This window comes from Callorhinus ursinus, unplaced genomic scaffold, assembly GCF_003265705.2.
Source record: "Callorhinus ursinus isolate GAN/ISIS: 27379988/994484 unplaced genomic scaffold, GSC_fseal_2.0 scaffold10, whole genome shotgun sequence".
NCBI lineage: Eukaryota > Metazoa > Chordata > Mammalia > Carnivora > Otariidae > Callorhinus > Callorhinus ursinus.
The window spans coordinates 53,122,303-53,140,989 of record NW_027397072.1 but is presented as its reverse complement, the minus strand read 5'-3'; the positions used below and the strand labels follow the sequence as shown (position 1 = coordinate 53,140,989).

The 18,687-nt window shown below is 37.6% G+C and overlaps 1 protein-coding gene across 2 annotated transcripts in view; it reads left to right on the top strand.

Annotated features, from left to right (window-relative positions):
- GMCL1 (germ cell-less 1, spermatogenesis associated) overlaps nucleotides 1-14,621 on the top strand; it is a 36,543-nt gene extending 21,922 nt beyond the window's left edge. Inside the window, exons 11-14 of one of the 2 annotated variants that reach the window (XM_025868539.2) lie at nucleotides 2,198-2,273; nucleotides 6,570-6,715; nucleotides 8,715-8,802; nucleotides 12,770-14,621. In XM_025868539.2, coding sequence (XP_025724324.1) covers nucleotides 2,198-2,273; nucleotides 6,570-6,715; nucleotides 8,715-8,802; nucleotides 12,770-12,898 — 439 coding nt within the window. In that variant the 3' untranslated portion in view covers nucleotides 12,899-14,621. The remainder of the gene's footprint in view (nucleotides 1-2,197; nucleotides 2,274-6,569; nucleotides 6,716-8,714; nucleotides 8,803-12,769) is intronic. The other variant, XM_073897616.1, reaches the window with a different exon arrangement.
- The last annotated feature ends 4,066 nt before the right edge of the window (nucleotides 14,622-18,687 follow it).

Here is an 18,687-nt window from a genome sequence, read left to right as displayed (position 1 = left end):
ATTTATGTTCCATCTTTTTCCAAATATATTCATAGCATATTTATCCTACACAAATATAGTAAGATTGTTGAAATAGAAATAATAAATCAAAAACCAAAAAAAGAAGAAAGTTAATTATCTAATGGAATTCAGATTCAAAGCATTTTGTAATATACGAAATATTTTCAAAATCATCCTCATTCTTTTGTATATTCAGTTTTTAGATGTTAAGTGTTCTTATTTTTCAAGATTTTCCTCATCTGTATCTTTACTGAATTGAACATAGAATTTGACCTAAGCGATTGAGCTGGACTAAGTGGGTTTCCTCCCCTCAGCAGTGTATGTATGATTATAGCACCCCAACGAAGTGCTCCATTTCATAGACACTGAGCCTCTGCTCATTGCTGCAGGGCTACTAAAGTGAGGAGGACAGTGTATTTCCTGGATGTTAGGTTATAATCTGTTAAAGTCTACCTCCAGGGTTCTCCTCTTCCATGCTCTTCCACATTGCTAATGGAGTTATATTTCTGAAGCAGGAATAGAATTGTGTCACTTCCCTGCTTAAATATATCCAGGGATTTGATGATAGGGACTACTGTTATTCTTTATGTGTGATATAAACATTTTTTTAAAATTCCTCATTCTTAAGAAATTCATACTGAATGATTTACAGATTAAAGGATGTGTCTGGAGGATTAGCCTCAAAATGATCACTCAGGAGGGTTATGTGGAGAACTGGGCTTGGAGTAAAACTAAAACAAGATTATTAAAGCTAGATGGGGAGAAAATTTAACTCCTTAAATATTTTATCTACTTTTAGGTTTGAAATTTTTCATAATAAAAAATGTAAAAGTAACAGAACTAAGGCCTGAGAACTCTCTACTATCTACAGGAAAAGTTGAAACTCTTATTAGCATAGCCTGGGGGGCCCATCCACAGTCCATCCAAATGTCTTTCACTTCATTTCCTCTCATGCTCATCTTAGGCTCTAGCTGTACTAAATTCTTCATACATTTGGTATTATTTTATGCTCCAGATTCTTTTTACCTACTATACCTTCTATCTGGAATGCCCTTCACCTGCATAGAATCCACCCCTGACCTCTACCCCAACAAATTCCCACTCAGGCACAAATAATACCTCCTCTGTGATGATCTCTCTCTAATCCCAGGCAGTAAATCTGCCTTCTTCATGCTCCTACCATCACAACTCTCTCTACATTATTGTAAATATTACTTATATGTATAGTTCTGTACTGGGCTGAACTCTTGGGTGTCATGGACATGTTTTATTAGTTTTATATACATTTACTTATTTTTTATATATTGTATTTCAGTATTTGAACTTGATGATGAGGAGGTCCCCAGTCTAGGCACTTAATAAATGTTGTATATAGTGAATATATTGTATTACTTTTATCATTTGGAATTCCAAGCTAATAATAATGCATTTTTTGTTATCATAACTTGAAATAACAGTGTTTTTCTTAGTTGATTAAGGTTTTTAAAGTAGGGAACCAAGATCAATTGATAAAATTCTATAGCTGTTTCTATTAAATATTGAGTTTGTATGGTTATACTACATAAAAGATGGCTTGGAGGGGACCTGGGTGGCTCAGTTGGTTAACTGTCTGCCTTTGGCTCAGGTCATGATCCCAGGGTCCTGGGATCGAGCCCCACATTGGGCTCCCTGCTCAGTGGAGAGCCTTCTTCTCCCTCTCCCTCTGGTGCTCCCCCTCCCTGTGCTCTCCTGCTCTCTGTCTGTCAAATAAATAAATAAAATCTAAAAAAAAAAAAAAGATGGCTTGGATATGAAATAGTAATGTCCGATGGTAGATGATACCAAGTCATGTCTTAAATAGTAGGTTTTAACTTCTTTTAGTTAGTAGTTAAACTTTTAAGTGTTTTATTTTCTTGAGGAGTACAATTTCTCATAGACATTTTTTTCCTCTTCTCTGGTTTGGCTGAGACCTAATAAAAAGTATTCTAGAAGTCAGGGCAATAAGTGAAACATTAAAGTTAAATTTTATTTTATTTATTTATTTTTTTAACAGAGGCAATGGGCTAGATTTAATCAATGCATTCTTATTTTATCTATAACACAAAAAGGTATTTTTAAATCTAATAGCAATTTTTCTATTCTTCTAAACTTAACAATTCTTTTTAAACTATTAGTTGCCTATTTTCTATGAAATTTCACATCTTATGTGTATTTCTAGGCCTCAAGAAATCAATAAAGAAGAACTAGAGGGAAATAGCATGAGGTGTGGTAGAAAGCTTGCCAAAGATGGGGAAGTAAGTATGGGTTATGACTCTTAACATTCTCATGCAAATTGTTGTACTTTTAGTGCAAAATACACTAAAGTAGAATACACTAGAAGAGCTTTTCTCGTAGTTTCTATAGCATGATCTCCTGGACAAGGAGTTAGGTGCTCAGTTGTGTTGCATGAGACTGTTGAACTTTTTGTGTCCAGCTAAGAGATATAAGAAGATCCCTCAGCAATCCAGAAATTAAGGTAAATAAGAAATTATATGGGAGCTATTACGTAGTCTTAAAAGTGATTCTTTCTAATTACCAATTACCTTAAATCAAAGACATTTAAACCCTTTGATTGCTACCCACATTTAGACTTCTGTTTTTCATTACCATCATATATAAATGTATGTCAGTGAAACAAAATATTATGAAACAATACTTACTGTTGCTGTGTCCAAAGGACCTATTTTCTATTTAATTTTTTTAAAAAGCTTATTGTGACTCATTAAATTGATTCTGATGGGACAAGAACTACGTTTTTTAAAATCCCACTCTAACTAATTGTAATTTTCATCTTAAAAAATAATTCAGCCTGGGGTGCCTGGGTGGCTCAGTCGGTTGAGCATCGGACTCTTGATTTCAGCTCAGGTCATGATCTCAGGGTTGTGAGATCGAACCCCAAGTCAGACTCCCACACTGGGTATGGAGACTACTTAAGGTTCTCTCTCTCTCCTCTCCCTCAGCCCGTCCCCCCTCTAAAAAATAATAATAATTAAACCTAATTTAGATAACCATTCAGTTATTTTTCTCCCACATTTTCCCTCATTTTAACTTCCTTGTTTTTAGAAGTTAATTATGTTTGCATTCATAGTTGTGATAAATGTTAGCAGTGTATGCAAGGGGAATAGGTAGGTGTCTTCTTTATTCCTTAGTCTTCCTTGTTGCTGCTTCTACAGCATGTTCCTGCCTCATCTCTCATTGAACCACAGCTCCTTTGAAGCACATGCTTCTGCTGCGCCACTCATGACCCTTATTGTAGCCCTCCCTCACTGGGCTATCTGTACTTATCACTGCTCTTGTTATCAGTCTTGGTGATTTTAGTGTCTCTGTTCCCTGACCTTCCTCCCCACAGGGATCTTACGCTCTACCCTACCTCCGGCACCCATTTCCTGGAAGCATATCCTCAGTTTTTGCTTTACTAAATAATACACCCCCTTCAGAATCGCCATTTCAAGCAGACCATTTTCAGACTCCACTCCTGTTATCTTTCTAGCACTCTTTCTAGAACCTGGACTCCCAACAGTTTTTAACTCCACCAGTGTAGAATACATTGTTCGTACTACTTTTTTCCCACTACCCTCTCACCATGTCCCTACTTCTTTCTTTACTTGACTTATATTTTATGTTCCATCTTAAAATTGGTCCCTGGCTAATACTCTTAACTTCCCTTTTTACTCTGTCAAGCTCAGCTGGCTAACCTCCAATTCCTATGAAATCCTAACTTGCTGTGCACTCCATGCCTGCTTCCAAGCAGATGGATATAACTAAAGAAAAAGTGTCCCCCACCAGGTGTCACTTGAATGTTTGTAACTGTAAGCTTCAAACAGGTGCTGCATGTGATTCTCCTACATTTCCCTAGTGAATTCATCCTGCCACTCTTTGAGTACCTCTCAGACCTTCTTTAAAAGGGGCAGTGCTACCACCCTCATTCTTATCTGATGACCTTGTTTCTTTCGTCACTCAGAAGATGAAAGCAATAGGAAGAGAATCTACACATCCTCCTACCAAACAGTTCTGCCAGTCTAACTGCAGCTAATAGCTGTGTGCTGTGCTTTTCCTCTTATTAGATGGATGAACCATCTGCTTCTGCCCTAGTCCATCCCCTCCCATCATAAAAAGACTCCATCCCTGTTCAGAAGCTTTGCTCCTGTAGTCATCACCTCCCTGTCCTGCCTCATCAGTTTTTCTCTTCTACTAGGTCATTCGCATTGAGCATATAACATACCATACCACCACCCATCTGGAACCACACCCCGACCCCACATTCTTCTCTAGCTTCCACTCCCATTTCTGTGCATCTCTTTTAAGCAAAAAACTCATGGAAAAAATTGCTCATATTTGTCTGTACTTCCTGTTTTCCGATGCTCTCTTGAATTCATGCCAATTCATTTATGCCAGTAAACTCCAGTGAAACTGCCATGCTGTTGTCACCAGTGATTTCCACATCGCCAGGTCAGGTAGTTACTGTTTAGGCTTCCAAAAGTTCTTGGTGACATGACACATCTGCACTCACTCTTTCTTAGAGATTTTCTCCGTTTGACTTCCAGGACAGCATATTCTGCTGGTTTTCTTCCAATTCATTGGCTGTTCCTTCTAAGTCTTTGCCTAGATCCTTCTCTTTCTCCACAAATGGACTTCTGTCGAAGCTCACTCCCAAGTGATCACATCTAGTTCCTATGACTTCACACTGATGACCTCTAACTCCAGATTCATATATCCAGCTACTCACTTGACATCTTTCTTAGAATCCTAGTAGCATCTTGAATAAAACAGTCCCAAGCTGAACTCTTTGATTATCATCCCCAAACTTTCTCCTTTCCAAGTAATTCTAATTCTCTAACCCATACATGGCCCCTCTGTTAATCTGTTGAATAAGCTCCAAACTTTCTGTTCTTCTTTCTTAAATACCACAGCTGGTGTTCATAAGGAATTCTTCCAGGTTCTCCTTGTGAAATCTATTCTTAGCGTGTCTGCCACTACCACCCAGATCCAAGCCAGCATTATCTCTTGCCTGGGCTGTGGTAGTAGCCTCATAACTGCTGTGCCTATTTTCACTCTTGCTCTTCTACATGTTGTTTTCCATACAACAGCCAAAGTCATCTTTTTAGAATGCAAGTTAGACCATGTTACTTCCTTTCCTAAAACTTTCCATCAGCTTCTTACTGCATTTAGAAGAAATGCATGCCCTTCCTTACTATGGACTCCTCAGCCCTACATTTTCTGACCCCTGACTGACTCTCTGAACTTAACCCTGTCGCCTGTCCACCCACATGACTGCCCTAGCCACATAGCCCTTCTTACTGTTCCTCAGATAAGCCAAGCATGTTTTTATCTCCAGAGCTTTGTACTTGCTCTTCTCTTTGCCTAAGTCACTCTTTCCCCAGATAGTTACTGGTCTGCTCCTTAGCTGACTCAGGGCCCGGCTCACCTAGTATCTCCTTGGAGAGACTTTCCCTGACCACGTGTCTGAACCAGGAGGCTCCCCAGCTGAAGCCCCCTCTTTTCTATCCTGTCACTCTATCCTGACATTCTGTTCTGGTTTGTTCTCTTCCATTCCTTTCCACCTATTCCTTCCACACAAACATATACACTGATTAAAATACACATTCTACCAGGGCAGAAACTTACTGTTCTTCAATGCCTAGAATAGTATTTGGCACATAATATGTGCTCAATAAATAGCTGTGAGCTATTAAATTAATGTTGTAATTCAACCAAACACTTGAAGCCCTGACTTTCCTTCAGTATACCCTACCAGCTTGCTTAATAGTCCATTAACTATTAGGTGATAGATCAAACAAAATTGTGAACCTCATGAGGGTATTTAAAATAATTCAGTTGTGGGGTGCCTCACTGACTCAGAAGAGCATGCAACTCTTGATCTCGGGGTCATGAGCCCTACGCTGGTTATAGAGATTACTAAATAAACTTTAAAAAATAAATAAATAGGGGCACCTGGGCAGCTCAGTTGGTTGAGTGGCTGTCTTCAGCTCAGGTCATGATCTCCAGGGTCTTGGGATCGAACCCTACATTGGGCTCTCTGTCAAATAAATAAATAAATAAAATCTTCTAAAAATAAATAAATAAATAAATAAAGTAACAATATGTATCAGTTGGTTAGTTATTTAAGGAATTTAGAGTATCTTTAAAGCAAGGTGGATTTTAATGGGTTCTTACTACCTCCATATAGCCTCCTGGCCCCCTAAGCACTACCTCCTTAGAGTTGCAGTGAAAAGCTATATTACTTATGATAGAATTACGGTGTGGAGAAATAACAAAACAAAACAGATCATGAAGAGGTGATATTAGGAAAGTACCTTAAAGAATGATGATCATAAAGGCTGCTTTTCTGGCTTTGAACTATGTTATACCCATGTGGTAAACCTTTATATATATTCACAGATAGATTATGTGTGGCAAGCCTTAAGGGGAAGGTACCCATAAGAGAGAAATATTTGGAATGAGTTAAAGGAAGAAAAGACATTTTGAACTTTCTGTTTTTGACTTGCTAGTATGATAAACTGAAGTAAATCTTTCTCTTTTCTATTTCTTAGTACTGCTGGCGGTGGACAGGTTTTAACTTCGGCTTTGACCTGCTTGTAACTTACACCAATCGATACATCATTTTCAAACGCAATACACTGAATCAGCCATGTAGTGGATCTGTCAGTTTACAACCTCGAAGGAGCATAGCGTTTAGGTAGGATGAAATTTCCCTGCCCCACTCCTCCTCACTCCAGAAAAAATATAAGAAATAAAATAAAACCTGATAATTTACACCAATAGTAGTAAAGTTTTGGTAAGATACAGTATATATGAAAGTGCAAAGAACTATTAAGGTTCTATTCCTGTGAAATGTTAGTAATACTCAAAATCAAAAAGTATGAATCTAGTATGTCAGAAAGAATAGGCTGGAATATGAATGACACAGGATTGATAATAGGCTTGAAGCTGTTGCCTTGCTGCTGTTCTTGCAAATTAAAGGTCCAGAATGGAAAGACGGTAAGGTATTTTTCTAGGGAAACATGTCTGGTATTGTCCTTCACTTTCTGTGGGATTTCATATATCCAACTTTGCCTGATAGTTGAGCTGGCTATCTTTCTTGAGAGGATACTGACAAATTGGAAAATAGCTTAATGAGTGGATTTTTTTAAGTCATATATTTATACTTACCTTACACCACATGCAAAAATGAACTCAAAATGTATCGAAGACCTAAACATAAGAGCTGAAACTATAAAACAACTCTCGGAAGAAAACATGGGGGAAAAGCTTCTTGACATTGGATTTGGCAATGATTTCTTCAATATGACACCAAAGCATAGGCAACAAAAGAAAAAAATAAATTGGACTTCATCAAAATTAAAAACTCTTGTGTATCGAAGGACAGAATCACAAGAGTAAAAAGACAACCCAGAGAATGGGAGAAAATATTTGCTAACCACGTATCTGATAAGAAACTAATACCCAGAATATCTAGAGAACTCCACAACAAAAAGACAAACAATCTCATCCAAACATGGGCAACAGACTTAAATAAACATTTCTCCAAAGAAGATATGCAGATGGCCAATAAGCATCTTTTCATGTTTGAAAAGATGCTCAACATCACTTATCATTAGAGAAACACAAATCAAAGTCACAGTGAGATACCACCTCAAAGCCATTGGGATGGTTATTATCAAAAACAAAGTGTTGATGAGGATGTGGAGAAATTGGACCTTTGTGCATTGCTGATGGGAATGTAAAATGGTGTATCCTTTATGGAAAATGAAATGGCATTTCCTCAAAAAATTAAACATAGAATTACCATATGATCCAACAATTCCCCTTCTGGGTATTTACCCAAAAGAATTATAAGGAGGGACTGGCACAGATATTATTGGTACATTCATTTTCACAGCAGCATTGTTCACAATGGCCAGAAGGTGGAAGCAACCCAAGTGTCCATCAATGGGTGTCCATGTAGATATTGTCCATATCTACAATGGAATTTTATTCAGCCTTGAAACGGAAGGAAATCCTTACACATGCACCAACATGAACCTTTATGACATTATGTTAAGTGAAATAAGCCAGTCACAAAAGAACAGATACTGTATTACTCTACTCATATGAGGTACCTCGAGTAGACAAGTTCATAGACAGGGAAATTAGAATGGTGGTTGTCAGGGGCCAAGGTAGGGGAAATGGGGAATTCATGTTCACTGGGTACAGAGTTTCAGATGGGAAGATGAAAAAGTTCTGGAGATAGATGACACTGATGATTGCAGAACAGTGTGAATATATTTAATGCTGAGAACTATACACTTAGAAGTGGTTAAAATAGTAAATTTTATGTATATTCTACCACAATAAAAAAGACATTTATGAATTATTTTATACCCTAGATATGTATAATAGCAAAAGCTTACATATCTCTCAGAGGATCAGTTTAGAATTTGAAAAGACTTCTTAAAATCTTTTATCAAATAAAAGAATGTGGAAGAGAAAAGTAAATATTAAAGTAAAGGAGGGTTTGTTTAAATTAATCTGTGGTTAAAAAAATCATATGTTTAGGGGTACCTGGCTGGCTCAGTTAGTGGAGCATGTGACTCTTGATCTTGGGGTTGTGGGTTTGAGCCCCACGTTGGGTGTAGAGATTACTTTAAAAAAAAATGTTTATTTTTTTATTTGTATTGTTTTTTTTTTAATCCTAGATTACGTTTGGCCTCTTTTGATAGTAGTGGAAAACTAGTATGTAGTAGAACAACTGGCTATCAAATACTTACACTTGAAAAGGATCAGGTATGTTTGATTACTTTTCTGTTGTTTGGTTATAGTATTTGTCTTTTGAATCCCCTTGAAAATTCTTAAGTAGAATTAACATTTGATTTAAAGATTGGTTTAAAAGTTTTTTGAGGGCACCTGGGTGGCTCAGTCGATTAAGCAGCTGCCTTCAGCTCTGGTCGTGATCCCAGGGTCCTGGGATCGAGCCTCAGAGCCCCACATCGGGCTTCCTGCTCAGCGTGGAGCCTGCTTCTCCCTCTGCCCCTCTGTTCCCCCTGCTTGTGCTTCCTCTCCCCCGCCCCTGTGTCAAATAAATAAAATCTTTAAAAAAGTTTTTTGAAGGTAGAGATGGAAATAACTGTGTTCACATATGCATAATTTACCCCCATTTTATTAGAAGTGTAACTAAGACCAAAAAAAAGGAAACAATTTGATTTGAGGGGCAGGGAAAAGCTGATAATAGGGAAATAATTGGTTTATCCTGAATAACTTCTTCAAAAAGTTATGAATCCTAATTGCTTTATCCATTGTGCTCATAAATGCATTTATTTATAGATTAATAGCAAACACTTTGAGGATAATCCAGTATGTCTGCATAGTTCCTGAATATTAAGAGAACATTATCCTCTAGCACAATAGATTATTCTAAAGTAGCATGCATCTGTTATGTTCCCAAAACTCTAAAGCCATTTGTTTCTTCATATATCACATGCATGCAGAAGTTTCAAAATGTCATGATAAGAAAGTAAACCATTTTCAAAAAGTAGTATGAGAGCTGCTAAAATGTTAGTGAAGTTTAGGGGCACCTGGGTGGCTCACTCAGTTAAGCGCCTTCAGCTCAGGTCATGGTCCTGGGTCCTGGGATCGAGCCCGGCATCGGGCTCCCTGCCCAGCGTGGAGCCTACTTCTCCTAAACCCCCTGCTGCTGTTCCGCCTGCTCATGTTCACTGGCACACACGCTCGCTCTCGTGCATGCTCTCTCTCTCTCTCTCTCAAATAAATCTTAAAATAAAATACTAAGGAAGTTTATTTCTATTAAAACTAACCACCATTCCAAGGGACATACTGTTTTTTAATAAAAGGTTCAGAGCCTGTAGTTCACATTAATTATTAGAAGCTAGCCGTTTTCTTCAACTGAAGAGCCTCTTACAGAACATGAGAATTTAGCACTGCGAGGAACCTTGGAGTGATAGTTGTAACCTCACATAGCCTGTATGAGAACTCCTTTAACAACATTCTGACAGAGGGTCCTCCACTTGTTGCAATTCTAGCAACAGAGAGCAGACTCTCTCACACATGGTAGATAGCATTGGAGAAGGTAGATACATAAAAAGAAAAGTTTAGATCTGCCTTCAATAGAACTTTGTTAGTCCCCCTGGCACCCTCTGGAGCTGCATGAACAATGGCTATCTTTACTTTCTACCTGGAACTTCATAAAAAATACTGTCATGGCTCAAAGCAGCCAGAGATTCAAAAACACCAGACCAATATAATAGTTGTATTTCAAGTGTTCCTTGAGTGTTCATTCAGCAAACATTTGAGTCCCTGCCATGTGCTAGGTTCTGTGCCACCCAGGTGCCCCCGATTTTTGTATAATTTATAGCTATCTTTTTTTTTTTAAAGAGCTGATTCAATTTAAATTTTTTTTTTAATATTTTATTTATTTGACAGCAAGACAGTGAGAGAGGGAACACAAGCAGGGGGAGTGGGAGAGGGAGAAGCAGGCTTCCCGCTGAGCAGGGAGCCCAACTTGGGGCTCCATCCCAGGACCCTGGGGTCACGACCTGAGCTGAAGGCAGACACTTAACGACTGAGCCACCCAGGCGCCCCTGTTTGATAGCTATCTATCTTACAGGACTATGCAGACTAGACTTGCATTAGGTGAAGGATCTCAGCAATGTGTAAGAAGGATTAGAGACATGGTAATAGGTGAAAGATGATTTAGAAGCTATTGTTATAATCCAGATAAAGGATGAAAACCTTAACTTAAGGAAGGTAGCAATGGGGATGAAGAAACATTGATGGGTTCTAGAAATAAAGCAATGCAGTTGATAGAATTTGGTGCCTAATTTTGTGAAGGTGAGAGAGTAGTTAAAGATAGTTCCTACGGTCGCCTGGGTGGCTCAGTCGGTTAAGCGTCTGCCTTCAGCTCAGGTTGTGATCCCAGGGTCCCAGGATCGAGTCCCACATTAGACTTGTTACTCAGTGGGGACCCTGCTTCTCCCTCTGCCACTCCCCCCTGCTTGTGCTCTCTCTCTCATTCTGAGAAATAAATAAAACCTTTTTTAAAAATAGTTCCTAGTATTCTGACTTGGGCAACTTGATTTATAGTACTTATCCTTTGATTTGAAGTATAGGAAGGAAAATGAACATGACAAACTGCAGGTGAAAAGATGATGAATTCAGTTTAAGCCATATTTAATTTGAGGGCATTAAGATGAAAGTGTGCTGGGTGGTGGATAAGTGGATCTGGGTTTACAAGCAATGCCTGGGCTAGAAATAATGACTGGATGAGATATCCTCCAGGAAATGTGTAGAGAATCTAACAGGACAGAAACCTAGGGGACACTGGTATTTGAGGGATAAGCAAAAAAAGTAACCTGGTGAGACATTCAAGAGCTGGGATGGCGAGTCAAAGCCAAACTGCAAGGGTGAAAGTATAGATGGCCTGTGAAGAAGAAGAGGTAGTAGCCAGTAGCTGATGGTTTGAATTGGAGTTGCTTTATGTCTAAGTGAAGGTTTCCCGTAGAGAGTTAGATGTATAGATCTTGGAATTTAGACCTAGATGAAGAATGTGGGGAAGTAATAGAGCTCTATACAGAACAGGAGGTGAACCCAGAGAAGCAGAGATTTGTAAACAAAGATGGAGAAAAACGGTCTGGAAGTAGAAATGGAAACGTAGGAGGATGCCGCCACTCTGTCTGATGCTGTGATCTATGGGCTTCTGTGCTTCCACTTTGTGTATGTGTGTGTTCCTTACCTTCCTTACCCAATTTATCTTGCTTTTCCCCCAGGACAGAAGCTATGTCCAGTTAAGCCTATATCAGTCATTCAAATGTTCCAGTGTGTTAGTCTCTCTTCATTGTAGGAGCATCTTCCTTAGTAAAAAAATCAAAAACTTGAGGCTTAAATAGTGTTTAATAGTATGTTCTTCAAAATGTGTAAAATAAGGCAAAACCAATGTATATTACTGCAGAGGATATATCTAAGTATTCAGAAAGTAGAAGTTCCAGTGCTGTTCCTTTTCCTCTGAAGACTTAACTCTGTTCACCAAATGCTGTTCGTACAGGGTTCCAAATGGAGATCTGTAGAATGAGAGATGGTTACATTTGTGGCTCTCAGATATAGGATCAGCTCTTGTCTCTGTGAGATTTCAAGGCATTCTCATGTGTGCTGATGTAACTGAGCCTGAAATTGATTTTACATGATAATGTATTTTACATTCCAAGAGACAATATGTTTGCATTAGAGATAGTGGAAAATCTTAAACAAGAGTGGGAACATGGGAACGATGCTTGTTGGTGCTAATAATGGCTTCCCACCTTCTTCCTATTTATTTGCTATACCTACAGGATCAGGAAATGAAGTCAAATTGCTATATTTTTCTTGACTATATCTGTTCATAAGATATGTAGGTACTTGATAGAAATTTTTCAATAATGAAAATAACTGCCATTACTGAGTACTTCATACATGGCTGGCTTTGCTGAGTCTTCTATGTGCATTGTCTCATTTAATCCTCACTATAATCATGTGAGGTGAGTACTTTTATTTATTTTACAGTAAGAAAGCTGCAGTTGACAAGTCATTGACTTGTCCAACGTCACAGCTAGTAGGTGGGAGTTTCAAGATTAGAACGGTGACTTTGAGACTTCAGATGCAAGCTCTTAACCACCATGTGATCTTCTTCAGTTTACTCAGTTCAACAGTATGGTTTTCTGTTTTCTGTTTGTCTTGTCATTAAAGCTACAAATTTGTTTTATAGGAACAAGTAGTGATGAACTTGGACAGCAGGCTTCTGATCTTCCCTTTATACATCTGCTGTAACTTCCTGTATATATCACCAGAAAAAAGAACTGAAAATAATCGTCATCCAGAAAATCCAGAAAACTGAGGATCTCATCAATTGGAAACAACTGCAGCTTCCTTACTTTGAAAACTTTTTTGGCCAGCTTTAATTTAATGGCCCTACTGATACTCACATCTAAGGTGACTAACAATGACAAAGGCCTTATGGACTGTACAGATAATACAGAAGACTATTCTTATGCTCATTACATTTCTATGCATACATGAAAAAAAAAGTTTTAAAGCCAAGAAAATATCTGTCAAACCATTTCTGTTATAAAGATGTTGACTCGTGCTTTTAATTTTTAAGCATCAGAAGAAAACCACCATAGGCAAATTTCACTTTGCAGCCTAATATAGATTTGATTTTTAGTTTAAACTTTGATCCTACCTAATGTTAGTGAATGTCAGTTATCTATCTGTAAATTTATTTTTATTTGGCTAAAAGAATGCTAAAGGAACAATTTGAATGGCTAATTATAAATGCTCTTTCAGTTGGTGCATTTGAAGCTGTCCTTTAATTTTTTCAACTGCTCTTTATGATTCCTCCTCATACTCTGATATCCCTCCAAGCTGTGCTTGTTTTTAATCATTAAATACTTTTTTGTGGTTTTGGAGACTAAGCTGGGGAACTTTTTATTTAACATAAGCATTTTCGTGCTATTTTATTTTGTGTTTAATTTAGCTTTCTTAGGATTTTTAACAAAATCAGCTTTACACTTTCAAATGAACTTGATTGGGGGAGAAAATCAGTTTGAACCTGAGGATATTTCTTTGCCTTACATGGTCTTTTCTTTGACATTCTGTACTTTATTCTTAGGTCATGGATTATTTATGTACCAAATATTACACTTTAAACATTTTCATATTCTCTGATCTTCAGAATTATTTATGTTCAAATTTTGGTTGGGAATCCTATTTCCTACTTAAGCTCAGGACCTTATAACCTCTGAATTGAGTGCCTTTGAGTTCTACATGCTAATAGAAATTTCATAGTATATGTAAATAAGGTCGGAGGATCTCATATAGAAGCTTACAATAAAGCATAATGTAAAAATAGAACTTATTTTTGTCAAAAATGGGATGTACACTTGTCATGATTTATATGTTTGCTTCTTATGTTTACTGCTATTTTGCAAATAGCCATGCTCATCTTCTTTCCAGTCAGAGTAAATGCTTTTTGTGGTTAATGTATATTTTTAGTATATTTTAAAAATTGGGAATCATTTTTATGTATCTGTACAAATAATAAATACCCATTTGGAAAAAGAATAAATAAGCTCTTATATAAAATGGACACAAAACTTAGTTGAAAACAGAATTTTTTTCTTTCTAGTTAGATTTTTTTTTCCAATTAGATTTAACTTTTGGAATCTGATAGTTTTTCTTCCCCAGTAATAGGTCCATAGGTTCATAAATTGCTCTTCTCCTTTCAAAATTCATCCTCTTTGACTTAAAGGAACCTTTTAAATGCCCCCCCCACAAGCTGTCGTTTAAATGTTTTAAATATAATAATTTAGCTATATAAGAGTCTGCTTTTCTTATTTTTATATTTGGCTGTAATTATATCTCTTTCATGAGATACTTCTTTTTCTATCTTATTCTAGCATCAGAGGTTCCTTGCTAAAAAATATAAATAACAACCTTAATTTGAATTATGTGATTAATTGAATTTTTAGAAATATTGGGAGTAAAGAGAAAGTTTGAGTGTATTAGTGCGTAAAATTAACTATTTCATTTCATTATATAAATTAACCAAATTTGAATTATTTATGGTTCCTGTCCTTTGGTTCTTTCCTAGCCAAATTGCTTACATCATCCACAAATAATAACTACTTCTTCAATCACAAGTAGGTTGTGTTCTCATCTGAGAAATTGGTAATTGTCAGCTACTGATAGTAGAGATCTGCTTTTGTTTTTATTTCCTTAGCATCAATTTTTCATTCTTTTCAATAGGAATATTTTCCATAAAGTATTAATAATGTCAGCTGAATAGCATATAAACCATTATATATGAAAGATTTTGTGTTTGTCTGCCTTTGCCTTATACCATTGCCAAGTCTTTTTTTTTTAAGCTTCTAAGGCTAGAAAACAATATTTACCCATTAATAATTATTATCAGTAACTTGGTTATTAGTATCAATTAACTTCGTTATCAGTAAAGAAGAGGTCCGTAAGAGAAAATATTTAGAGTCTCATGCCAAAGAGGAATATGAACATACCTTTTTTTTTTAATGGATTTGCCTTGAAACTTAGCAAGGCACAGGCAAAATGAAATGAACAGTGGTAGTCACTAGCTTTTTATTAAGTGTTCAGTGGTTAACATTTTATCACATTTTAAGTCTTTGAATGGGATTACCATTATATATGAATAATTTTCAATATCGGGTGCAAAAGTGAGGTTACCAAGGGTCACTGTGGCTATTTTTTAAAAATTTTTATTTAAATTCAAGTTGGTTAACATATAGTGTAGTACTGGTTTCAGGAGTAGAATTTAGTGACACAGCACTCAGTGCTCATCCCATTTTTAAGGGCTTGAATTCAAGACCCTGAGATCAAGACCTGAGTGAGATCAAGAGTCAGCTGCTTAACCTAGCCACCCAGGAGCCCTTGTAGCTATTTAAATTTAAGTTAATTAAGATTAAATAGAAGTTAAAATTTACTTCCTCTGTCACACTAGGCACATTGTGCTTAGTAACCACATGTAACTAGTGGCCACAGTATTGGACAGTGCAGATATAGAATATTTCCATCATTGCAGAAAGTTCTGTTGAACAGTTGGTCCAGAATATTGAACTATTAATGTTGAAACTATATCAAAAGTTATATTCCCTTAAAGATGAACCCATGTTAATAATAGATGATAGAGCCAGGGGTGCCATTGGTAGATTAGATCAAATACTTGAAATGATAATGTTGATTCATAATTTAAAGCAATATGGACCTAAAAAACAAACAAAAACTCTCCTCAGCCAGAGAGTTTGACATTTTTCCCAGGGTCCAGGTGCAGGGGTATTAAAAAAAGCCTCAAACATCATCAGTCACTGTTAACTAGAGGTCAGACTGCATCTAACTTGGGGGGGGGGTGGAGATTACTGACTCAACAGCATGTACCCACATGTAATGATAAAGTAGGATACTTTTGTAAAAGCTGGTGATTTTTTAAAAATAGGACTAGCAAAGTAAAACAAAATTCAACCAAGGCTAGAGATTAGTACATTTGCGGACAATTACAGATTGTTAATGTTGGTTCTTATGTAAGGTATATACATACTTTAAATACAGTTTGCCTTTATTGAAAAAGTATTGTTTGGTTGGGGAGGGAACTTAAAAGCAAGTGTGTCAACAAGTGTTGACCCTACCCCACTTGAATTCCATTAAAATGGAATGAGGGTACCTCAAACTATTTATCAGAAATATAAAGGATTTTCTTCCAGATACAGTGCTGAAAGATATTCAGTGCTGGATAACCTACATCCTGAGAGAAGGCAATTTGATCATTAAGTAAGGAAGCCCTAGCAGAACCCAATTTCTGTCCCACATTTTAAAGGGGAAGGAGACTTTTGGAGACACACCATTTCTTTCCCCAGGTAAGGTTTAATCTCCATTAGGGAATTTATTCCTTTGGTTTTTCCCTTTCTCTTCTCTATCTTTACTTTTTTTTTCTCTCTATACTGGCTCATTCACACCAATATTTAAATGTGCTTAAGTTTCTCATATCTTTGAAAAACCAAACATATACCTTCACCCACTGCCGTATTTTGCCCTGCATCAGTTAAACTTCTCATAAAGGTTCTCCAAATTCTGTCTCCACTTCAAAACCCATGCACAACTCAACTCCACTAAAACTTCTGAGTCAACAGAGACTTTGTTGCTAAATTCTATAGGTTGGATGTATTTTTTTCATTCTTTTTCAGTAACACTTAAAATTTACCACTTTGTCCCCCTTACAAAGCAGCCTTCTCTTAAACTTCTCTGACATCACACTCACCCGGTTCACTCTGTTTCTCTGCCCACTCCTTTAGTCTCCTTTCAGTGACTCATCTTAGTCTACTCTGGCTGTCTCCAGGCCCTTTTCTGTCCTGAGGCTGCACCAAGTGATTTCATGCACTCATGGCTTCAGATGAACATCTATATTCTGATGATTTTCTTTTTTTTTAAGATTTTATTTATTTGAGAGAGAGCAAGCACAAGCATGGGGGAGGGACAGAGGGAGAAGCAGACTGCCCGCTGAGCAGGGAGCGCACCATAAGGCTGGATTCCAGGACCCTGGGATCATGGCTTGACTTGAAGGCAGATGCTTAACCAACTGAGCCACCCAGGCACCCCTCTGATGATTTATTTTTCTGTAGTTCCAGCCTGGATCTCTAATGAGCTTCAGATACACATCTAGAGGACTAGAACACTAATCCTCCTGAGTGTTCAAAGTGGCACTTCAAATGAGCATGTCCAGATCTGAACATTATCTTTCTCCTGAATTTATCATATATGCCTTATCTTATTAGCAAGTGATGCTACCATCTAACGATCCAGTTTAACAAGCCAGAATCCTGGATGTCATTCTTGAATCTTCTAATTCCCTCATCATCTTTATCCAAAATCACGTTTTTCCTGTTTTAGCAACTATTTCTCAAATTCAGCCACTTTCCGCTTTACCTACTGATACCATTCTAGTACATGCCACTGTAATTTCCGATCTAGATTATTTTACCAGCCTCCTATTGTATTCCCCCTCTAGTCAAGTATCCACATTAAGTGTTCTCTAAATAAACTCAGATCTGATTCCCTCCCATCTTTAAAAGCCCTCAAAGACTCCCTATTGCCTCTGCCTTAGAATAACTCTTTACCATAGTTTACAAGCCTATTTCAGCCTTTGTATTTCCTCTCCCTTGCCTCTTGCCCTCACACATTCAGACTCCTCTACTGCTGAAAAATCTCTTCCATATCTCCCCACAAATGTCACCCCATTTCTCCTGGCTAATTTCTAACTCCTTCTTAAGGTCTTGTTTGGACATTATTTCCTCTTGGAAACTTCTTGACAACCCTCCCCCTCAAAACCAGTTAGGGACCTGTCTTGTGCCCTCACAATATCTAATTCTTCCCCTATCAATGCACTCGCACGCTATTTACTTGTGTGTATCCCTCACTGGACTGCAAGCTACTCAAGAGCAGATTTGTGTTTTTTTCACTGATTAATCCTCTGGTATATAGGTGTGCAATAAATGTTTGTGTGAAAACTGTATTAATCATGTTTTTTTATTTATTTTTTGATTTTTTTGTCATCTGGGGCCTTGCTGAGACTGCCCTTCCCAGGGCTATCTGTTCCTAGAGATGGCAAATGTCTCTCCTTCTAGCCAATAAAAGCCCAAACCCTCCAATCACCTTCTTTCTCCAACTTTCACAAGCCAAGGCAATATTGCTCTGCCCTAATGACCCCAGGGCCAGGTACCAAACAACTCAGGATAGCCACTACATCCCAAAGCCCACTGAAACTTTTCTATCCAATCTTAAATCTCTTAGCTTGGGGAGCCTGGGTGGCTCAGTCAGTTAAGCATCCAACTCAATTTTGGCTCAGGTCATGATCTCAGTGTCATGAGATGCAGCCCTGCATCAGGCTTAGCGGGGTATTGGGCACCGAGCCTGCTTGAGATTCTCTCTCTCCCTCTTCCTCTGTCCCTCCCCTCCCTCCCCCTCTCTAAAAAACAAAACCTCTTATGTGTACCCTGCCTCTGCTGTTCCTTCCTGCAAAAACCACAATAAAAGCTCTCACCCATGCTTTCCCCTTGCTCCTGGCTCCTGACCCACCATAGTGCTTCCCTGTGTGGACATAAACTT